Genomic DNA, 24,272 nt, shown 5'->3' with positions numbered 1-24,272 from the left:
AGAGAGCGAGAGAGAGAGAGAGAGAGGAAGGAGAAGAAGAGAAGAAGGAGGAGGGGGAAGAGGAAAAAGAGGAAGAGAAAAGAAGAGAGAAGGGGGAAGGGTGAAGAAAAGAAGAGAAAGAAAAAATTTTCTGTGTTTGGGAACCATGGCATATTCTTATCACCCCTCTTAGATTAGATTTCTGACACAGGTTAGTGTGTGGAAGGCTCTGAGAAATTTTTCAATGAATAAGCCTGTTGGCTTCTTTCTGAGAGCCTTTTGACCACAGAGTTCCTTTTCCTGCAATATGTATTATTCTCTTACAAACTAGCACAATGCGGGACCCAATTTGAAAAGCTCTGTTCTAAACGAATGCCAGTTACCATACTCCGTAGTAGTGACAGGACATGCAAATAGTGCTCCTAGTGACAGAGGGGTGACAGAGCCCTCTTCTATTCTGACATCCTCCATTTTTGATGGCCCCTGCCTTTCAGGGGATTTACCTGGGAAGATGCACTATCCAGAGAGGCCATGTGTTGCTGCTGTTAAAAAAAAAAAAAAAGCAACAGGGGATTCTACTCAAATATGTTGAGAAATGTTTCGGGAAGTCAGGCGGGAGGTGGGGCCAGTCACTGGATAAGATGCTCCCTCGAGTGAGCTCTAGAGCACTATTCAGCTGCACAGAGCAGGGGGAGGGAGTATCCCAGGGAATAACTGACTTCAGTTCCAACCAGATGATTTTTTACTGGGGAGAGAACATCACAGGCTTTTCCTGCAGATGTAGCATTTTTCTAAAGAGTTATTATAATTCAGGTTTAGCCTTTTGGTTTATTCCACAATGGCAAAACATATTGGCAGAATATAAATTGAGCCTATACATGTGCAAAGGATTCAGGATTAAAAGGTTTACTCAGAATGAGGCAGGGATGGAGAAAGCTCCAGGCCGGGCTGTGTCTCTGCTGAGGGTTTTGCCGTTCCTCAGGAGGGGTAAGTTGTTTCACTTTTCAAGCGTTCCTCACACCCACATTCCCAAGCTCCTGTCAGATGACTTATGAGCTTTGTCTCATTGAAGCATCATGGTAAGGATTGTGACTCAGGTGGCCGATACTATCTTTATCTTTCTAGTTGAATACATTGGGGGCTTGAAAAATTAAGTAATTTGTTCAGGGGGACAAGACTAGAGCCTGTAAGTGGCATAGCTAGGATTACAGTCCTGGCTTATCTGACTCCAAAATGGAAAACTGCTTCAGGCTGCATTGCATAACATTGGGTCTGTTTCCTCTTTGTGGTGGTTTAGTATTTCCTGAGTCGCCCATCCAGACAGACCATCCTTCCCATGTGGCACCTGGGTCTCCTCCTGCCCCCTTTCCCATTCCTTCTCAGGCCCAAGACTGGCGTACTGTGCACCTGCTCTGCAGGGGCCTGATGGGCTCTCGGGGCTGCAGTCCACTGCTCCTCCAGCCTGGGTAGGTGTGTGTCTCTCTTACAGGGCCCAAGCCACATGATCAGGGGTGATCAAGTTCACACATCGAGGTTGCCCACTGTGTTCTCCTGACTACTCGAGAGCAAGGGCTACTTCTAGTCCTCTCTGTCTCATCAAGTTGATGCTCGAACAGAGATTTTGGATGAAAAACTGAAAAGACCAGGAGACTACCAAATGCTTTCTTTGAAAGAGAAGTGAGGTCCACAGATTTCCCTATTAAGGAAATAGACTTCAAGGCCACTGAACTTTGGAGACCGGGGGTGTCCAGCCATGAAAGATGTGAGTAGGTAATGAGTTCCCCATCTTTGGAGGTATGGACACAAAGGCCAGATATTTTTTGGGAGGAATGGTGCTCTCTGCAACATGATAGGAGGTCAGACCTGATCCGTGTTCCTCAAGAGAAGACAGGGATCGCTGAGGGCACGTGAACCACCAATACTGAATTCTCTTCCAATCTTCCAGTGGCCTGAGGAGGAAGTCTCAGTCAGATACTACAGTGCTCCTCCAATCCCATTTTAAACAGAGACAGAGCTCAGGATTCAGGGCTGCCTCACATTGAATAATACTGTTTGGCTTCCCTTGAATTTATTTTTTCAGTTACCATCTATTTATGGCAAGTTATGCTTTAGCTTTTCTTTTTAAAACTAAGACTAGGGAAGTCTTCTGTAAATAAACTTATTTAAGTAGAAGCAGATGACTACAAAGGTGGTGCTGAGCACGGTGGCAGCAGGGGTGGCAGCGGTTGGGAAGCCAGCTCCAGCTTGCTGGCTCCCAGCCCCTCCTGCAGAATGGACACCTCTCCTCCCCTTCTCCTTCCTTCACCTCCCATTCTCCAACAATGGCAAGAAGCTCAGCCTTAAATTGTTCTTTGCAATGACTACAGTGCCTTTTACTCTTCCCAATTTCTCCATCCGGCTTTCCCAGCTCCCACACCAGGTTTCCTGGAATCCTTAGACTACAATCAGGAAATTCTAAAGTATTAATTAGGATGCAACTTATTGATGTATGTATGTGCCTGGCATACATATGTGTATGAGTATTTAATTTTTATATTAAAATTTAGGTCAGATAGTGCAGGAAAGTAGATTTCAGCAAGCTGTAATGTGTAGGGCTTTAGTTTGACTGATTCCACTGGGCAGATAGGATAATAATGACCTTCTAAGATTACATAGGGCTCATGCTTTCAAATTCTTTCACCAAGAAAGCTCCTCAAATCCTCCCAAGAAGCCTGGTGGGGTGGGAGAGCCAGGAAAGGTGTGGTCATTCCCATCTGACAGGCAAGAGAGCTGCAGGTGGACAGGGTGAGCCCCAGCATGGAAGCCAAGGGTTGGGGGCCCTTCCACTGTCCAGTGCCACACACACCACAGAATGCTGGAACACAGCCCCTTTGAAGGTAGAGAAACCAAGGCAAAGAGGCTTGTAGGGAAGGAGATGACGAGGGTGCCCAGGTTTTGCCTAATGGGGCAGGGATTTTCATCCCAGTCCCAATAATATACTAGTGAGCAAAAGGGGAGCTCAGAGGTGCTGCCATACACCAGACCCAGTGTGCCATCACTTTGACTGTTTAGAATGAGATTTCAGAAGAACCAGGGTGAAGTATAAGTCACAGGAACATTTGAACTGGGCTTTGACATTCACATAAGAGTTTGTAGGAGAAGAAGGTAATATGGTGAATAAAAACCAACATTTGTTGAAATCCTGCTGTGGGCCATATGTACATCTATGTACATTGGCCACTGGACTCTCCAAAGAGGTGACAATAATAATAACTATATGCTGGTTTGATACTTATGGCATCTTATGAATTCCCACATTGAATCATCAATGCACCACTGCAAGGTATACAATACTCCACTATATAGATAAGGAAAGAAAAAGTTTAATTAAACTTCCCAAGTTTACTTCATTGGTGACAGATAGAATTGGCATTTGCACACAGCCTTCTAACTCCTCGTGGGTAAGTACAGCACGCTTAGGGCAGGTGGCCCAGTGCATGAAAGAAGTGGCTTCACAATGGCACAGTCTCAGGTTGCCGAGCGGAGGGAAGCCAGGCCCTGTATTACCCTTCCTGTGCCTAGTGTTGTGCAATCCCATTAATATGTGTAATTAATGTCAATCAAAAATTAATAAAATAGTGTAAGAAAAAGAAAGAAAGAGATGAACGAAGAAACCCACGCCAGGCTTGGCTTTAGTGCTGCTGGAGAAGGCTGCCTCAAGCAGAGAGAGGTAGAGGGAGGGCTGGCCAGGTGGCCGGCCGAGGCCCCAGGTGGCCAGTGGGGTCTGTAGGCCCCTTGTGGATCACAGGGAAGATGACTGGGCTACCCTGTGAACTCTCCTTGTTTGGCCCTGGTCTACTTGGCGTGATAGCCTGTTATGGGCTGGAGTTTTCCCCATCAAGTTCGTATGTTGAAGTCCTAAGCCCCACTTCCTCAGAATATGGCATTATTTGGAATAAGGCCCTATAGAGGTGATTGAGTAAAACTAAGGTCATGGGGAGAGCCCTGATCTGTCATGGCCGGCCTTATGCATTAGGGATTTGTGGACGCAGAGACGGCCACTCAGGAGGCTGCTTTGTGAGGATGAAAGAGGGAAGAAGGGGATGCTTCTGCCGACCAGGAAATGGCAAACAGTGCCCCCAAACCTGGGAGGCCAGAGAGCATCCTGGAACAGCCACTTCCTCCAGCCTCTGAGAGAGCCAACCCTGCTGACACCTTGGTATCAACCTCCAGCCCAGAACTGTGAGACGGCACACATCCCTGTGGTCTGAGCCCACAGTCTGTGGTCCTGGAGCAGCAGCTCCAGGAAATGAGGTTGGCCCCGTGTTCCTCTGTCCTCTAGGGCTTGGGCTTGTGCTGCCCGACCCCTTCTGAGTCCCATCTGTCCTCTGGCCACACTCGCCTTCTCTCAGGCCATCACTTCTGCTGCAGTATTTCTCTTGGTCCCTGTTCCATGTTGTGATCTACCATCTTATCGGTCTTAGTCATCAGTGTTTTCCGAGGGCCAGCTGTGTAGCCCTTCCTGACCCTGAGGGAGGCAAAGACCAGAAACGTCAGACCTGACAGTGCTGTAAGGACAGTGAAATAGGGGAGCAAGACAGAGAGGGGGAGCTCCTGGGTGCCCTGGCAGGGCCTCAAGGAGGAGGAACAGCTCTGGTCTCAGCAACAAGCAGAACCAGACAGGCCCTAGGTTCCTACCTGCTGAATTAATGATTCACACTACAAGAAAGTGCAAGAAAGTTTGCAGTGAATTCCTAGCCCTGCTTGGGACAGCCTGGGGAGCCAGAGGTTGCCTGCCTTTCTGGCCTGGGACCTAACTGAAGCTGTGCTTGTCAGAGGTAGCTCTGCTGGCTGCTGCCTGAGCAAGCCCAGTGTAAGGCCTGTGAAGTTCTGGAAGGGAGAAGGAAGCAGAGACAAGACGTGTGCTCGGGGACAGAGTCAGCTCGTGAGCTTGCTTTCCTCCCAGAGGGCTCTAGATTTGGGCTTGTCTGCAGCCTGGGCCTCTGCTGGCTTGGAAGCGTGTTCTGTTTTCCAAGCGGAATTTTCCGGCCCCCAGCTGAGAAGCTGGTGGAGCTAGCTCACTGATATTTTCATTTTCCTAACTCACCAGCTTGGCAAGGCTTGGCTTCTCCAGCCTCAGTCTCTTGGAACCTCATATACACCTCCTTCAGCCAAGGAAAGCAAGCAAGCTGTGACTCACCAGAAATGTTCATTGCTATTTTCTGGCCATGAAAAAAGAAAATATATACATATGCACAAGTTCCAACATTATATCTTGGTTCAGCATCTTCTGCTTGCTGAGGAGACACTTGATGCAAGATTGGAAAAGCAGAAAGGTCGCTCAGACTGTGTCCCTGTGAGAGAGCCAGCCTAGGTTGTTTTGACATCTTCTGAGAGTGAGGCCAGGCAGGTGAAGATGGCTACTGCACAGGGAGCTGGATCTCAGGCCCAAGGAGTCCCTGGAGAGGAGCGGGTCAAGGCTGCAGCCCCCCTAGGACTGTGTCTGGCTCTGCCACATGCGGCCTGGGAGCCTCTTCCTGCCATTTCTCCACAAGCCAGTGGCACAGATAGCGCTCTCTGTGCTTACCGGAGCCTTTAGAGCCCTGCAATCTTCTCCTCTCCCTGCACCTCTCCACGTCTGTCCACCTCAATTTCTGGGCTCCCCCCACACAGGTCTTTATACAGGAACCACTGAAGAGTGACTGCCAAGCTCTTTCCTATGTGTCTTCATGTGGATATTCTGAGTAGCTAGGCCTCAGGGGATGGGTGACCCCATAAAGTCACACAGCAAAGATGACAGGCACCCAGCCCACAGCCCCCATCTGTGGCCAGCCAGGTGGCAAGGCCACAGGCCGTGCAGGTCCACTGTGGCTGAGGCTAGCTTTCCACAGAGTGGCCACCTCTGCCTGTGATTCTGGCTGCCCACAGGTCAACCTTTTGGTCTATACCTGAGTTCCACCCAACACAGGTTGGGGGATGTGACCATCCAGGATAGACTTGAGACTGCCTGCTGGGTGGATGGCTATTGCGTAGCAGCAGGTCTGTGGAGGACAGGCTGCTCATCATCCCTTCCTGGCCTTCTAGGTCCCCAGAAGGTGGCCTGGACCTGCCCCACCTTCCTGCCACTGCCTGGCCAGCCTTCCTGGCTGCTCCCTGTGTGTGCCCGGTATGTTTGTAGTGTTCTGTGCCATGCTTCAGTTTCATGTGTCAGCCACGCACTTGCTGCCGGCCTCCACGTGTCTCTGCACCAATGACCTTCACAGGGCTGCCTGGGGCCCTTTCCATGAAAGGTTCATTTGGCTTACAGTTTTGGAGGTTCTAGTCCATGCTGAGGCAGATTGTTGCCTTCAGTCCAATTGTGGGCAACAGTACATTTTTCTGCGAGTGCGTGGTGTAGCAAAGCTGTTCACCTCATGGCCCGGAAATGGGAAACAGAAAGCAGGGGCTGGGATCTGACCATACCCCCGATGACCTGAGAGACCTCCCACTCTGCTTTTTTGTTGTTGTTGTTCTGTACCGGGGATTGAACTCAAGAACTTGCGCTTTCCAGGCAGGTGCTGGCTCATCTGAGCTAAATCCCCGGCTCTTTCCACTCCACCTCTTAAAGGCCCTGCCACCTCCCAATTGCACAGACAGTGAACACTCCAGATCCAAATGGTAAGCCAAGAAGTCCTCAAACCTGTGTGTATATCAGAATCACCTGGAGGGCAGTTAACTCACAGGTGCTGGGCTTCTAACTGTGGGGTCTGCAGCAACCCTGACAACTTGCATTCCTAGCAGGTTCCAAGCGATGCCAAGGCTGTGGGCCAGGAGCCACACTTTGGGAATGCTGCCTTAGGTGTCATTTATGGCCAGGGGAGGAGCAGGGCTGGCACACTCCAGGTGGTGGGAACAGCATGCGCTATCCCAGTGGGGAAGAACTTGGGGTGAAAACCCGTGGGACTGCATGGTGGCACAGAGTGGGAGGGAGGAAGGTGGTGACTGCTGTGGCTCCTCCAGCCAAATGGTACCCTGCACACTCCCTTCTGTGGACTCCTGCTGCCTCTTCTCCACCTCTTTCTTCTGCCACAGCCAGCTAGCAGCAAGTCCCTCCCAGGGAGTTCGGCATCCCATCTTGTGTGAGTGCCCACAGCCTACCCAGGACCTGTCGGAGCAAACACACAGGGACCCTGGGTGGCTTGAGCTTCTGTGTTCTTACTCTTTCCAAGAACTGAGCAAAAGAAAAGTCTGTTTCTCTCTCCCACAGCAACATGTCTCAAATGCCTCCCCCTTCCTGAGACAGTTCCCAGTACATCTACTCCACATCTAAATGGAATGCCCTTTGCTCAAATTCCTGTTGTCTAGACAGGTTCTTAGCCCATTTCATAACAGAAAGAGAAGTATGTTAAGGTCAAGTGGGCCCCTGACTTACCTTCCTAAGCCTCAGAAGTTGGAGGAAGGTGAAAGAGGGGGCAGCACCTGTGCAAGTGGACTTGCACATGACGCTGGGAGGACGGTGCAGTTGTCCAGGAGTCAGCAGAGTCACCTTCCTCAAGAACACTGATCACAGAGGCTGCATTTCCTGAAAGAGCAACCTTTGCTAGTGCCTGCAGTGGCTCCATTCAGAACACGGACCAACAAGGAAGACCTCAGGGACTCTGAACTCCTCAAGTGGCCTCTCCCCCACATCTTGCCATTCCCATGTCTTTTTCCACCCTGGAAAGCAGAGTGAGAGACACACTCAGGGTGGAGGACAAGAAGTCTTGCATAATTACTCCATGTGGCAAGATAAGAGCATTGGCCTGATTGGGATTTTGGTTTTTAGTTGCCTTTCCCTCTGCTGTCCTAGATAATAGGGTATTAAGTGTTCTCTGCTGAGGCTAACAGAGGGGTCTTTGGTAAAGTATGGTTAAGAGACAGATTTTCCACTCCATTCATTTGGGAAGCAGAAGGATGTAAATTGGTGATTCTCAGACTGCCTAGGGATGCCCTGGAGGGCTTGGTACAACCCAGATTGCTGGGCCCTACTGCAGCGTTTCTGATTTTGCTGAAGAAAGTGATTTTCTGACAAGTTGGCAGGGGGAGCTGGTAGTGCTGAGGAGCCCTTTCAGAGCTCCTGTTTTAGCACTATGCCCAGCTAGAGCTTGCTAAGAATCTATCAATCACTGCAGGACAGAACCTGACTCCTTTCCCCAAATACAGAATCTGAACCCTCCAGGGCCTCCTGGCTGCTCCAGCACAGGGCACAGCCTTGTGTTTCCAGGGGCCAAGAGATCCCTGGGAAGAACGAAGGGGTTGAGAGCCAGGGAGCACTCAGGGGTTGGGGAGTCAGGAAAGGGGAAGATGTGTCCATTTGTCTTTCTTTCCATTGCATACTTGTAGAAATCATACAGGTATTATAGATACAATTGGCTGAGCACTCCTTAGCCCTAGGAGTAGAGGCATATACAGTAAGTGCTACATTCAAGGGGGAAGTTTGTGGCCAAGGATTTAAAATTGTAGATCTGGCCAGGTTCTAGCCCAGTGCTGTTCTGAACTATAGAGGGTCACTTTAGCTCCTAATGTCTTACAATCAAAGTGACCATGAAGGGGTGTGGTGAGAGACAAAAGGCAGAGGTTGGTGACCATGTAAACATGCCGACAGTTTAGAGGAGCCAATCTGAACTGTCTTGTTTTCCACAGGAAGGACCAGTACCTCCTGTCACCGGTGAACTGTTGGTATCTGGTCTTACATCAGACCCGGCGGGAGAGCCGAGACCATGCCACCCTCAATGACATCTTCATGAATAATGTCATTGTCCGCCTCTCCCAGATCAGCGAGGATGTCATCAGACTCTTCAAAAAGGTAGGCAAGCAGGCCAGCTCGCCTGGCCCAGGTCTCAGCCCTAAGCTTGCATGGTGACACTCTGGCCCCCGGCAGGTATAGCTGAGGACAAGGGACCAGGAGGGCAGTGTGAAAGGCTGGACTTGGGATTGTAGCTCTGGGTTTGAGCTCTGGGTAAACCTTGCAAGACTGTGTGTTCTCAGCTACTCCAGCCACGACCACCACAAGAATGGCAGTCCTTTCCTGGCTAGGCAAGCAGTGTTCATGCATCAAAGGGAATTGGGAAGAAGGGAGATAAGCATACATGCAAAAATTAAAATCACTCGAAATGTTATCTCTTGGAAACAATCACTTCTATGTTCTAGGTATTTCTTTAGATGTGTGTATGCAAATATACTTTCTATGCATGCTTATAATTCATACATTTTATAATGTGCAGAAGCATTTTTCTCAAATGAGATCATGTGATAGCACTACCTGCTTATATCACCTTACAAGGTATATAACACCCTATTACACACTTTTCCCATGTCAAAAAATATATTTCTCTCTCAACTTTTTTTTTTGGTACCAGAGATCGAACTTGGGTTCTTGCGCTTGCGCAGCAGGTAGCGAAACCACTGAGCTAAATCCCTGGTCCCTCTCAACTTTTTGAGATAAGGTCTCACTATGTTGCCCAGGCTGATTTCAGTGGTCTTCCTGCCTCAGCCTCCTAAGTTGCTGGGACTACAGGCTTGTGCCACCAAGCCCAATTAAAGCCATCATTTTTTATGTCCCTGGAGGCTGTGTATCTGGAGCTCCTTGCACAGCACCTAGCACACTCCAGGTGCTGTGTATATGTGGATAGAACTGAATTTACTCCAGTGAATGCCGGTTTCCTCATCTGTAAAATGGTCTTGTCATTTAGCCTCCGGGCTTCATCCTTTGCCTATCCAGTGGGGTTTAAACCACTCTTCCCCAGGGTAGGGTGAAGGTTAAACACAGGTGTGTGTGGAGGAGAGAGGCATTAGTGAGAAATTGTTTGGGATGTGGCCTCTGGGTGCAGATTTCTTAAATACTTGGACTCATAATTCTAGTTTCATCTTTTATTAGCTGTGTGTTAAACTCTCTGTGCCTCAGTTTCCTCACTTGTGGAATGGGGATAAAAATACCCCCAGGGAGGTTGGGAAGGTGGACAGGGTTGTTATCCCCAAGTACAGGACAGAGGGAGAGCCCCTGGCAGCACTCAGAGGAACCTGGCTAAGGTCAGACAACTGTGAGGGACAATTACTACCAAGCTCATCTCTTCTAGGTGACAATTTTAGAGATTTGGTGACTGAGGATTGCAAGAAGCACAAGGCAGGGGAGAAGTTGATTAAGAATATGGTATAATCATCTCTCATGGTCTGGGTTTGGATTGTCCACTTTGAGGATTACTTCCATAGCAAAATTGTAGTCCTAGGCTAATTTCTTCCCCCCACACAATGTGCTTCTGGTCTCCTCCAGGGGTTGTGTTTATGAAATGCGGTCTAAGTTTAATATTTGCATAAGCAAACATAGTTAGGAAGGTAAATACACAGTGCAAAAAAAAAAAAAAAATCATCCAGTGCTGTATGAAGCCCGGCTGCAGAGGCGCAGAGGGGATTTCTGGTCCTGTCACAAGCCCCAGCCCTTGCTGATTCTGAATGGCTTTTTCCTGGGTGGGAGGTGACTCACACAGGAAGGGTCATCAGGGCCTTTAGGAAATGAAGGTCTTTTTCCTGAGCTGAGCCCTGGGACAAGTGAGATAAATCTTTTCAGTTCTCATTTAGGCTGACAGCAGCCTGACTGGCGATGGAGGTTAACAGGGTGGAAAATAATGAAAAACTGTCTACAGCTGAGCTCCTGGCTGCCTCGTTACCAGGCCCGCGCCTGTGGAACAAAGGGAATGACCCAGCCCCTGCGGACTGGGAGAGAGACAGGCTGGGGCCTGGTGCAGGCCCTTTGTGTCACATCAGTTATATATAACCTGGCAACTGAGGCTAGTGTGTCATGTGTGATGAGAGGCCGCAGGGCCCTTTCGGCGACTAGACAGGGGCTCCCCATCACCCTACTCTACAGGAGGAGGGAATGCCTTGGGCAGAAGCCAGAGGTGGTGGCTTTACCCCCTTGTCAACAGTGTGTTTGATGATTTGGAGTTTGTCTCTAACCTGCCTCTCTCTGACCACCGTTGGACAAGTCTCACTGAACCTTGGTGTTCTCATCTGGGAAGTGGAGATGGTAACATCACCACCTGCTTGGTGTGTGTGTGTGTGGTGCTTTGACCAGGAGAGGTGCTCCGTCAAAAGTTCAGCACAGGCATGGTGTCCAGTAGGTGACTGTTAAGGGAAAGCTGGCTGAGAACAGAAGCCCTCCCCATGCCTGCACTGCTCCTCGCCCAACTGCCAAGTCTTGCTGCTGGGGCAGGTGGTACAGGGGCAGAAGCAGCTTTAGGCTGTGTCCCTGCATGGCACTGGATGGCTGCCTGGCCTGCCTGCTTAATAGCTACCTTTTCCTCAATCTCCATGTCCCTTTTCACAAGGGGCTCTGTTCTGATGACTAGAAAGAGCCCCAAATTCCAGAAGCTCAGGCAAGTGGCCCTTGCTTTCAGAAGGAGGTGTGAGTCAGCCATAGCAAAGTGAAAAGGAAGGAGATCCTAGGGGCCATGCAGAGAGGTCCAGGCTCTTCTGGTTACAGACAACAGAAATCCAGTTCAACTGTTTAATGGAAGAGGGAACTTTCCAGCTCTTCCAAGATGAGCCTGGTTTCTGGGGCACAAAGATTATGTTATTAGGACCCAGTCTTTCTGCAACTCTGCTCCACTTTTCTGTTTCCAATTTTTTGGGATGAGGGAGCTCAAGTGATTCTGTCTCCCTGTTGACCAGATGGCCCTGAGCTGCTCTGGGTCTACATACTGCCCACCTCAAGTTCCTCTTCCTAGAAATGGCTGTTCCAGGCACCAATGGGCTCAGCATGGGTTGCATGAGTTCTCAATTCTGAAGCCCTGCTTGTGGGCAGGTGATGTGGCACTCCAAGAGACTAGCCTGGGAAGGATGCCACCCCTGAAGCCAGATGCATATTCAACTCCACAAGAGTGGAGGAGAGGCTTCCCCTAGAAAAACTGCCCTTCAAGAAGAGGGGGAAAGGGACCCCAGTTTGATCCCCGTACCAAAAAACAACAACAAAAAAAAACAGAAAAAAAGAAGAGGGGGGAAAAGAAGCAAAAGATGTCCACCTTCCTCTACTAGATGTCCCTCACCAGAGGGCGCTCATTACCTCAAAGGATGGCTCATGATCAATGGAAAATTCTCCCAATGCTGAAAGGAAATCTTACAGTGCTTCAGTTCCTGACTTCTGGTCACACCCCTGAGGGCCATATAAATGGAATCCATGTGAGACCTTGTCACTTGTTGGAAGACAGCAATCAGGACCGCTTGTTTTGGTCTTTCCTGGCAGTAGGCACACATCCCCAGTTTTTGCCTGCAATGAGACTGTGCCTCCCCACCTTGGTTATCTTCCCTGGGCTGTGCTGTCTTCTCTGACCCATAGAGATGAACATTCAGCAGCAGTCCTAGTATTCTAGGAAGGTCTGGCCAGCTCAGAGTGCAGCTCGCTGTCTAGGACACATCATAATGACCTGGACAGCTGGCTCAAGGCAGACGCCTGGGCTTCCCTCTGATGGTTTCCGATCCAGTAGGACCAAGGAATGCCTGAGAATCTGCATTTCTAACAAATTTCCAGGAGCCATTGGTGCCCCTTGTGTGAGGATCACACATGGAGAATGACTTATCTAGTCCATCTCCTTTTGACAGATGAGTAAACTGAGCTGGCCCCAAACTCAGGATTTGGACTCCTGGCCCAATGTGATATGTCACCCCACTTCCTAGACCAGCTGGGAGGCTCTGTGGCATCTCCCTCACCCTCTCTTCCCAGCCCTGACCATGTCTGAGGCCGAGCATTGCAGCCCACTCCATTTTCAGTCTCATTCTGTTTTCTTCAACGTCCTTAACAATAGCCATCCATTATTCTATGCTCTGATGCCTGCAGAATTTAATTACTTGCCCCAGCCGTGATGTGAATTTGATGGAAGCTGTGGCGTTCTGGAGGAAGCGCTAATGAGGAAAGACTCTTCGCAGAGAGGAGAGGGCATTCAGGGGCTTGTGTTTGAAAGCAGCCATTCACTGTGTGGCCATAAGGACTTGGTCTTAAGTGAGTTTTCTCATTCCCACCCTAAAGATGTCCATCCCATTTCATAAATAAATCAAGGTTTTTGTGTCCAATAATTGCTTTTCTTTGTAACAGAGATCAAAAGCATCCGTGGCCTTGGATTCAAAGCCAAGTTTATTTTTCATGTTTTGCTTGCAGGAGAGAGAGGGTTTGGAGGCTGGAGGGTCCAGCTTTGAGGGCAGCACAGAGCAAGGGGAAGGAAGTGGGAAAACTGCCAAGGGATGAGGCACCTCCAGCCCATCTCCATTGTCTCCCAGGGAGATGAGCCTGCTCAGCCCAGCGTCAGCAGGCATTCCCAGCTCATCCAACAAACATACATTAATGCCAGTGTGGCAGTAAACAGTCATGGCAAGCAGATGATTAGTGAGTGCTTATTGTGCACTGCGCCCTTGGCTGAGCATTCTGGGTACACTTAATTCTTTGAGCCTAAGGAGAAGATGCTATCACCACCTCATTTTACAGATGCTGATGAGGGTGGAAGCTGGAGTTTGAATCCAGGTGTGCCCAAATCCAGATCCCACACACAATGGTACAGGCAAGTGCCAAGGAAGACAGAGAAGGGGACTTAGGACAGAGCCTTCCCTCAGGGACCTCATGGTGTACTGTGGAAGTGAGACAGGTGTGAGCAGTGAGTGTTTCCTTGGGATGCAGCATGCAGCGGTGGACATCACCACTGTGGGCCAAATGAAGGAGCAGAAGTCAGGGAAAGGTTTGATGTTGGGGAGGCAGCAGTTGTAGTGAGTCTTGAAGGATCAGGGACCTTCACACTCAGGTTCCCTGCTGGGAAAGGGGGAAATGCAGGAGGTGCCCATGGAGAGGGTGGGCAGTGGGCAGCAGTGAGAAAGGCCTGGCATGGCCCTACAGAGCTATCCTGAGTGTGCCGAGGAGGCTGGGTCTTCCCACCCTTGTGTCAACTGGTCATCAGAGGTGGGCAGGCTCTAGGAGGGATCATGGCTTTGGGTAGCTGCCTTTCTGGAGTAGAAGTTACAGAGAGCTGACAGCAAGGTTGTCTGTCAGCAAGGCTTCCTGGGAAGGTGCTCGCTGGTCCTGGGTGGCATCTGAGGAGTGCAGGGTCCTCCATGGTGATGCAGAGCTTGGGAGAAGCAAGAGGCAGAGGCCAGTGGATAGGAAAGTCTGCGTCCTGTGCTGTGAAGAGGTGGGCAGTTGAGCACAAGTGCTAGGGTCAGGGCCAGACTCTGGATCAATCTCTGCTTTGCAAATCTTCAGCCTAGATTCCTTAGGCTAGATTCTTTAACTTGGTGTCATGTCAGTGTCACAGTGGAGCTTGTAATGACCTCTTTCCTGTAGTTATGGCAAGGTTTAAAAATGATATGAAATGCCTACCTGGCACATGGTAGGAAAGCAGTAAGATGATAATGGGGCTCTGAGAAGGCATGTAGTGAGACTTGAAACTGGAGACGGGACAGAGAAAGGTTTACTCAGTGTGCACAGGTTCTGTGCAGGGTCAGAAGAATAAGGTCAGGAAACCATGCACTGATCATTCTAAGTGATGATAGTCTTGTTACTCCTTTTATAAACTTTTATCACTTTTTTTTGCTTTATTGACTAGTACAGTGTGAAGGAAAGAGGCATCCTTAACTTTTAAAGGCTACACTTTTAGATTTTAATCATTTAAGACAAAAACTCTTAGCAAATTAGAAATAAATAGAAATATGCATAGTCTGATAAAAGGTATTTGCCAAACACCAACAGCAAATCATACTTCCTCCCAAAGAGTTCAGCAAAAAGGCAGTTTATAAGATTAATACACAAAAATTAATAATGTTCCTATGTGTCAGCCATATCCAATTAGAAAATGTCATTTCAATGCATACATTAGAAAACAAGAATGATTGAAAATTAATGTCATTGATGCTACAAATTAGCTGCATCCCAGAAGTTTAGATATGTGATGCTGTCATTGTCATTCAGGGATAAATATTTCATAGTTCCATTATAATTTCTTCTTTGCCCATGAATTATTCAGAATTACTTTTTTTTTTTTGTTTTGAAGATTGTTTTAAGACTTTCTTGTTTTTAAATTCTAGCTATTGCACCGTAATAAGAAAATTAGGTTTGCAAGAATTAGAAAAAAATTTGTTGGGGCATTGGCCTTAGCAAATCTCAAGGCTTCATCTAAAGCAATAGTCAGTAAACAGGGAGTACTGGGCCAGCTAGACACACTGACCAATGGCACAGGCACAGGAAAGAGCCTGGGAGCAGAGCCCCCCACATGTAGGGTTGTGGGGCACAGCATCGGTGCATTGCAAATCAGAGAGAAAAGCATGGCTGTTTGGTAGATTGGCTGATTTAACTGGTTGTTTGTCCATTTCTCAATTTATTTAGGAGCTGATTTTGTACATACACTACACACTATAAGACACACTTTTTGATATAAAAACAAAGTCTACATTAGTTTAAAATACATTTATTAAAAAATACATTTTATATAAATGAAAGTGCTAAAGGTAAACAGCAGAGCATTTGGAAGAAAATGTAGATAATATTTAAAACTTTGAGGTAGGAAAAGGCTGCCTAAAGAAAACATTTAAAAAAGTAAACGCCATACGGGAAAATATTTATATATTTCATTATGTAAAAATTCTAAAAACTTCTATACAATAATTAGATAGGTGAGTGGCTGTATATAAAGAGAAGAGATTTGGTGTGCAAAGAATTAATAAATGGTTAGATTCTACAACTCAATAAGAAAAGGGTTAACAACCCAATATAAAAGTAGGTAAGAGATATAAATGGGGTAAGTCACCAAAAAATGAAAGTTAAATGATCAAAAATATAAGAAAAAATTCTCATACTTACTGGAAATTGGGAGAGATGAAAATCAAACAAAAGACACACTTTGACTCTCAGTGGATTGACAAAACAATCCCAAGTGCTGACAAGAATATAGAGCACCAGGGACTCTCACGTATTCGTAGGAAACACGTAAATTGGTCTGCCCCTTCAGAGAACAATTAAGCAGGATCTGGTAACAGTGCAGAAGAATTTTAGACCCTGCAATCTATCCACTCCACTTCTAGCTCTAACCTGAAGCTATTCTAGTATAGCTGCACACACAGTTGTGCACAGTGATGTTTGCAGCAGTGGTGTATGTGGTAGAAAAACAGAAAAGAATAGCACAAATGTCCATCCAAGAAATGGTCAAACAGGGTGTGCAGAGTCACACAATGGGATGTGGTATAAGAGTGAAGATGAGGGGACTAGACATACAAGTATCAATGTGGATAAAATTGAAAAACAAAATTGAGTGAAAAAAGCAAGTTACAGTATGCTATTTTTATAAAATTTAGGACACAGATAAATAGTTTATATTGTTCTTATTTGTAGGCACCTGTTGGGAGCAAATGTGGACAGTGTAAGCACACCAGCCTCAGGATAGTAGTTGGGGAAAGAGTGGGGAAGAAGGAAGCCTAGAACACTTCAACTGTATGACTAACATTTTGGCTCTTAAGAATAGTTTCAAAGCAAAAAATGGCAAAATGTTAATAATTAGTTTGGTGGCGTGTTCAGGGTGTCCGTTATTGTCCGTTCCACTTCTATGCAGGGTTAGAGAATTGAATTCAAGGGTGAAAAATGAGGAAAGATAGGTGAGAGACAGGTCAAAGAGGCCCTTGGGTACCAGCCTGAGAAGGTGGGTTTTATTTTCTAGACATCAGAGATTCATTCAAAGTTCTTAAATAGGAGGTGAAGCAATCAGTCAAATTTAAGGATGACTAATTTGGCATAGTGTCTTTGATAGTTTTGAAAAGAGAGACATTGGAGTGAGGGAGAGCAGTTACATGTTATTATACATAAACACATATATATTAATGGTGAAAGATAATAGGGGTGTGAATCAGGGAGTCTGATATGGAAATAAAAATGAAAGAAAGGGTGGATGGGTGAGGGGACAGGTGAGTAATAGTTAATAGGTGGATAGCTGAATGAATGATTGGGTTGGATGAATGGATGGGTGGAGGGACGGATGGGGATGGACGGTAGATTAATGAGTAGATGGATGGATGGATAAGTGGCTGGGTGGGTGGGTTCAGGGTGGAAAAGGGGTGGGTAGATGGATGAATACATGAGTAAAGACATTTTTGAAACATCATTGTAATCTTTATATCCTATCCACAAACAATGCAAATAAAACTGAAGACCAGTTTATAAAATAAGGAGGTTAAAGTACTCAGTGGTTCAGCGGTAAGAAGTGATCAATAATGTTTTAAATGGAAAAATCAGCATAACAAAATTCATAGTTACCTTGCAGATAATATAGACAGGGAGAGAAGAACTCAAATTGCACAGCTGTAGATTTTCATAGATCCTGGGTTTTCAGGAAGATGGCCCTGTCATGCTTCCCATGGGAGACAGGCTCTTACCCTACCCACGGCAGTTACCTCCTTATCTCTATGTAAGAGATTCAAAGCAAAGAAAAGATAGCAGGAGCTAGGCAAGAAAGACTACTCTGCAGTGTGTTCTCCCAGCCCTTCGTTCCACACTATCCCCATCTGCCTTGGAAGCCAGTGGGGGGCCCAGACTCAGTCACTGGTAACCGGAGAGTGCAGAGTGGCACTGAGTGCTGCATGTGATCTGTTTATAATGATCTAAGGCAGAGCCTGGAAAATGCCTTTGTGTTTTCCTTTCCTTACTAAGGAGGAAGCAGAGGATGTTTAGGAATTTAAAAAAGTGTTTTGGGAAAAGGAAAAGAAAAGCACTTAAAGTTCTAGCTTTCCCAGCCGAGGCAATGGAGGGGAATGGTTGAGAATGGCACATTTATTAGATCTATAATCTCAGGTAAATCACTTTCCCTTTCCTGAGCCTTTGTGTCCTAATATTCAAAGCAGGGTTGGTGTTGGTACCTCCCATAAAAGGCTGGTTTTCAGCTTAAGTAACTTATTGTTTAAGGAAGCAGTGAGCATTGTGCCCAGCACATAGTATAATATCAAGGAACAGAAGCTATTATTGTTTTTATCCATAGCAAAGAGTATTATTAGTAGTAATAGTGCTAAGCTCTGTTATTAATGAGTGCTGATATGTATAATAATAGTGATAGTGTTATTATTAGAGATGAACTGCCACCCTAACCAGATCAGTCACTTGTTTGTTTGTGCCCATGGAGTATCCTTGAGTTTGTTCAGGCGAGTCACTTTAGGCCACTCAGGGCAGAGAGGGTCCCAAGAGACACTGGGGGCCTTGCAGGGAGGGAGGATGGTGGGCCCAGGGCTGGGCCAACAGCCTCAGTGCTGCTGCTGGGGGTTGGTCAGGCCCAACTTTGGGCCCTCGCTGTCTGGGGTCCTGAGTTGGTTCTCCTGCCCACAATCAAAACTATGAGAAAAGCTAATGAAAATGGAAAAATTAGTTTTTAAAAAATTTGGCCACATTAAGATGGCAGTTCATTCTCCCTTCTTTGAGCAACAGAAGCCCTCAGTCTACCAAAAGGGCAGAGCAGAGTATGGAAATGTCCACCTGTAGATGTAGCCCAGCACTGGCCCAGAGGGCTGTGGTATTGAATCCTCTGCATTGTCAGGCCTAAGGTGTGGCAGTTTGTGTTTAGCATGAGGAAGCTTGGAGAAGCAGCCTGTCTCTAAAGAAAGTCTTGGGTGGGGGGTGGTAAGTAATGGGGCTTAAACCCAGGGCCTTCACATTGAGCTACACCCTCAGCATCCCCCCCCCCTTTTTCACTTAAATTCTTTTATTGGTACATTTTAGGTATACAACATGTTTACATTTCTCATTGGGAACTTGTACCTTCACATTCATCTTGCTTCTTATTTTTTCCCCATTCCTAGCCCTTCCCTCACCCCCACTACCCTTCCCTGTTTACAAAGACTTTGTTTCCATTTTTTCCATTTCTCATCATTTTTCCTTTCCCTTCTTTCCTTTCCCCTGCCCCTCCCACTTCCCATACCCCTTTGGAGCTTTTCTCCCTGTTTTGCATTATCGATTATTCATTCTAACCATTGGTACATTTTAGGTATACAATATAATGACATTCATCATTGGAAATTTGCACCTTTACATAATCTCTCTTGGCTCTTATGTTCCCTCTTCCCCTGCCCTCCCTTCAACCCCTCCATCCCTCCCTATTTACAAAGATTTTGTGTCCATTTTTCCTTTTTCTCATATTAATTCCATTCCTTTCTTTCCTTTCCCCTACCCCTCCCACTTCCCCTTCCCCTTTGCCTCTTTTCTTGTAACCAGCTACTTGACTGAATTTGGTTATTAAGTCTAGAAGACTTTTGGTGGAGTTCTTGGGGTCTTCTATATACAGTATCATGTCATCTGCAAATAATGACAATTTGACTTCTTCATTTCTTGTCTTTATTCCTTTTATTTCTTTCTCTTGTCTAATTGCTGTGGCTAATGTTTCCAAAACTATACTGAACAAGAGTGGGGATAGGGGACATCCTTGTCTTGCTCCTGATTTTAGTGTGAAGGATTTCAGTTTTTGACCATTTAGTATGATACTGGCTGTTGATTTTTCATAGATGGCTTTTATCAGTTTGAGGTAGAGACCATCTATTCCAATTTTTTGTGGGGTTTTTATCATAAATGCATGTTGGATTTTGTCAAATGCTTTTTCTGCATCTATGGAGATAATCATATGGTTTTTGTCCTTGGCTCTATTGATATAGTGTACTACATTGATTGATTACCATATGTTGAACCATCCCTGCATCCCTGGGATGAATCCCACTTGATCAGGGTGTATGATCTTCTTGATGATCTTCTGTATTCTATTTGCCATTATCTTATTAAGGAGTTTTGCATCTATGTTCATTAGTGAGATTGGCCTATAGTTCTTCTTTTTGGTTGGGTCTTTCTCTGCTTTGGGGATCAAAGTGATGCTTGCTTCCAGGAATGAATTTGGGAGTATTGCTTCCCTTTCAATTTCATGGAAGAGTTTAAACAGTAGTGGCAGCAGTTCCTCTCTAAATGTCTTGTAGAATTCAGCAGTGAAGCCAACAGGACCTGGGCTTTTGTTAGTTGGTAAGTTTTTAATTACATTTTCAATTTCATTGATTGATATTGGGTTGTTTAGAATTTTTAGGTCTTCTTCATTTATCTTTGGTAATTCATATGTATCTAGGAATCTGTCCATGTCTTCTGTGTTGTCCATCTTATTGGCGTATAGGTTCTGGAAGTAGGTATTGATGATCCTCTAGATTTCTGCTGGGTCTGTTGTAATTTCACCCTTTTCATTCCTAATTGCATGGATTTGGGCCTTTTCTTTCCTTTTTCTGACAAGGTTGGCTAAGGGTTTGTCAATTTTGTTTATTCTTTCAAAGAACCAAATCGGCTTCATTAATTTTTTGTATCATTCTCTTAGTCTCCTAATTGATTTCTCCTCTGATCTTTATAATTTCCTCCCTTGTATGAGCTTTGGGTTTGTCCTGTTCTTCTTTTTCTAGAAACCTGAGGTTCAGCATCAGGTTGTTTAATTGGGCTAGCTCTGTTTTCCTAATATGTGCATTCACTGCTATGAATTTCCCTCATAAGACTGTATTCATTGTGTCCCATAGATTCCAATATGTTGTGTTGTCATTGTCATTTAATTGAACGAACTGTCTGATTTCTTCTTTAATTTTCTCTGTGACCCTTTGGTTATTCAGAAGTGTGTTGTTCAATTTCCACGTGTTTATGAAATTTTTCCTGTTTCTTTTGCTATGGATCTCCAATTTCATTGCTCTATGGTCTGATAATATACAGGGAATAACTTCAATTCCTTTGCACTTACTTAAACATGTTCTATGAGTGAGTATGTGGTCTATTTTTGAGAATGACCCATGTTCAGCTGAGAAGAATGTGTATTCTGATTTTGTGGGGTGGAACACTTTGTAAACATCTGTTAAGTTCATTTGTTCAAGAGTTTGATTGAGTTCTAGTATTTCATTACTTATTTTTAGTCTAGTTGATCTATCTATTTGTGACAGTGGGGTGTTGAGGTCCCCCACCACAATTGTATTAGTGCATATATGACTTTTCATGCCTATTAGTATTTGTTTTATACAGTTGGGCACACTAGAGTTTGGTGCATAGATATTTATAATTTTCATCTCTTCCTTTTGGACGGTTCCCTTTCCAAGGATGTAGCATCCTTCTTTGTCTCTCTTAATCAGTGTTGGTTAAAAAGCTTCTGCACAGCAAGAGAAACCCCCAGCAGTGTGAAGAGACAACTCACAATGTGGGAAAAAATCTTCACCTGCTCTTCCTCAGACAAAGGTCTACTATCTCGAATCTATAAAGAACTTAAAAAGATCAGACCTCCCAAATTTAAAGACCCAATGCAAAATGGGCATCTGAAATGAATAGACATTTCTCAGACAAAGAAGTAGAAATAGCAAATAAATACATGAAAAAATGTTCAACATCACTGGTCATTCGAGAGATGCAAATGAAAACAATGCTGAGATTCCACTTCACTCCAGAAAGAATGGCTGCTATCATGAAATCAACCAATAACAAATGCTGGCAGGGCTGTGGGGAAAGAGGAACCCTGCTCCACTGCTGGTAGGAGTGTAGACTGGTGCAAGCACTGTGGAAATCAGTATGGAGATACCTCAAAGAACTAGGACTGTAAGTCACATTTGACCCCACTATTCCACTGCTGGGGATCTTTCCCATAGAATTAAAAGAATCATACCACAGTGATATATGTGCACCCATGTTCATAGCAGCACAGTTTGTAATAGCTAAAACTCAGAAACAGCCCAATGCCCATCAACTGGAGACTGGATAAAGGAAATGTGTTTTTTTTATAAAATGGAGTACTACTCAGCCACAAAAATTGAGAAATTAGAGACATTTATAGCTAAGTGGATGCACATTGAGGTGATACTCTTAAGTGAAACAAATAGGACACACATGTGTAAATACCAAATAGTTTCTCTGGTGTGAGAAACTGAAAGTGTAAATAAGGACTAAATGTATAATAGGTAATGTGAAATAGGAAGAAAAGGGGCAAAGGGGAAGGAAGTGGGAGAGCTAGGGGAAAGGATAAAAGGGAATGGGATTAATATGAGAAAATGGAAAAATAGGAACAAAATCTTTATAAATAGGGAGGACTGGAGGGGTTGAAGGGGGAGGGCTGGGCAAGGGTGAAAAATAAGAACCAAGAGAGACTATGTAAAGGTGCAAATTTCCAATGATGAATGTCATTATATTGTATACCTAAAATGTACCAATTATTAGAATGAATAATCAAAAATGTAAAATAGGAAGAAAAGTTCCAAAGGGGTAGGGGTAGTGGGAGGGGCAGGGGAAAGGAAAGAAGGGAAAGGAAAAATGCTGAGAAATGGAAAAAATGGAAATAAAGTCTTTGTAAATAGGGAAGGGTGGAGGGCGTGAAGGGAGAGCTAGGAATGGTGAAAAAATAAGAACCAAGATGTATTATGTAAAGGTACAATTCCCAATGAGAAATGTAATTGCGTTGTATACCTACAATGTACCGATAAAAGAATTTAATACAAAAAAAAAATCAGTGTTGGTTTGAAATCCACTTGATTTGCAAAGAGGATAGCTACTCCTGCTTTTTTTCGGGTTCCCTTCGCATGGTGTATTGTTTTCTACTCTTTAACTTTCAGTCTATGAGTTTCCTTTTGAATTAAGTGTGTTTCTTGTATGCAGCATATTGTTGGATTTTGCTTTCCATTCTGCCAGTCTATTTCTTTTGATTGGTGAATTGAGACCATTAACATTGATGGTTATAACTGAAATGTATTGATTTATCATTGTCATGACTTTTTCTTTTTGTTGGATTCTCCCCCTTTACATTTAATTTCTTGTCATGCCAGATGGGTTCATTGTGCTTTGCTTCCTGGGGTTGTGATCCTCAATGTCTGTTCCTAGGTTATTGTGTAAAATTTTTTTGAGTGCTGGTTTAGTATTCATGAAGTTCCTAAGGTGCTCTTTGTCATGAAAGTGTCTTATTTCTCCATCAATTTTGAAAGATAGTTTTGCAGGGTACATCAATCTGGGTTGGAGGCTGTTTTCTTTTAGGACTTGGAATATGTCACTCCAAGCTCTTCTTGCCTTGATGGTTTGTGTTGAGAAGTCTGTTATGATTCTAATGGGCTTTCCTTTGTATGTGATTTGTTTCTTTTCTCTGTTTGTAGAACTTTGTTTTACTGTTGTGTTTCTGGAATCTTAACAATGATATGCCTATGTGTAGATTTTTTTGAAGAAGACTATTTGGAGTCCTGTATGCCTCACTTATCTGTATGTCAAGATCTCCACCCCCCCACCCCCCAGGCTTGGGAAGTTTTCCGTCATTACTTCTATGAACAATTTTTTTATGTTGTCTGCACTCTCTCCTGTTTCTTCGTTGACTCCAATCAGTCTTATGTTATTCTTCTTTGCATTGTCCAGCAGCTGCTGGATTGATTTCTTGTGGTCTCTTACAATTTTAAAGCAATTTTTCTTTTCCTGGTCACTGATTGCAATCTTATCTTCTATATCTGAAATTCTGTCCTCACATTGGCTCATTCTGCTGTGTAGACTTTCAATGGAGTTTTTCATATCTTGGAAATCTATTTGCATCTGTTTTATGGATTCCATTTGTTTCCTATGTTGGGATTCTATCATGTGCCTCAGCTCTTCTCTAGATTTATTAATCATGTCTTGCACTACAAGCACAATCTCTGCTGTTATCTGAGAAATTATTTCTGATTTCATTTTTTCCAGATCCTCTTTTGTTGCTAGTTCATTGGGTCCAGGTGGTTGAATATCAGAGTGTTCCATCTCATTTCCCTTTGGGGTTGCTGTAGGTGATCTGGAAGTCTGGTTTCGAGACTTATTTACATGTCTTCTCATTTTGACCCGTGGCGGGTGGGGTGGGGGTGGGGGAGGGGTGGTGCTGTTGGCGCCTGCACGGCTCACCTCCTCTGAGTTGGGACAGCGGCTCAGAAGCCCCTTCCTCTGGGCCGAGAGTGGCCCTATGAATGACAGCCCAAGAGCCCTTTCCATTTTTGTTTTATTTATTTATTTATTTATTTATTTGGTACTGGGGATCGAACTCGGATCCTTGGGCTTTCAAGGCAGGCAGCGGAATCACTGAGCTAAATCCCTAGCCTCTTGTTCTATTTTTTTATTTTTTATTTTTTTGGTACCCCGGATTGAACTCGGGACCTTGCTCTTGTGAGTCAGGCAGTGGAACCACTAAGCTAAATCCCTGGCTCCCCTTTTTATTTTTTATTTTGAAAACAGCATCTCACTAAGTTGCCTGGACTGAGTTTGAACTTAAGATCCTTCTGCCTCAGGTTTTTAGAGTGTTGAGGTTATAGGC

At 45.2% G+C, this 24,272-nt stretch overlaps 1 protein-coding gene across 3 annotated transcripts in view; it reads left to right on the top strand.

Moving 5' to 3' along the window:
- Window positions 1–24,272, top strand: part of Srgap3 (SLIT-ROBO Rho GTPase activating protein 3) — a 226,136-nt gene that overhangs the window by 118,596 nt on the left and 83,268 nt on the right. For all 3 annotated transcript variants that reach the window (XM_004835263.4, XM_004835262.4, XM_004835261.4), the window contains exon 3: window positions 8,620–8,782. In XM_004835263.4, coding sequence (XP_004835320.1) covers window positions 8,620–8,782 — 163 coding nt within the window. The remainder of the gene's footprint in view (window positions 1–8,619; window positions 8,783–24,272) is intronic.

Source organism: Heterocephalus glaber, unplaced genomic scaffold, assembly GCF_053883595.1.
Source record: "Heterocephalus glaber isolate CG9 unplaced genomic scaffold, H.glaber_assembly_v1.0 deba00000122, whole genome shotgun sequence".
In the NCBI taxonomy this organism is placed as follows: domain Eukaryota; kingdom Metazoa; phylum Chordata; class Mammalia; order Rodentia; family Bathyergidae; genus Heterocephalus; species Heterocephalus glaber.
Note: the sequence above shows the minus strand (reverse complement) of the source record. Positions and strands in the feature narration are given on the sequence as shown.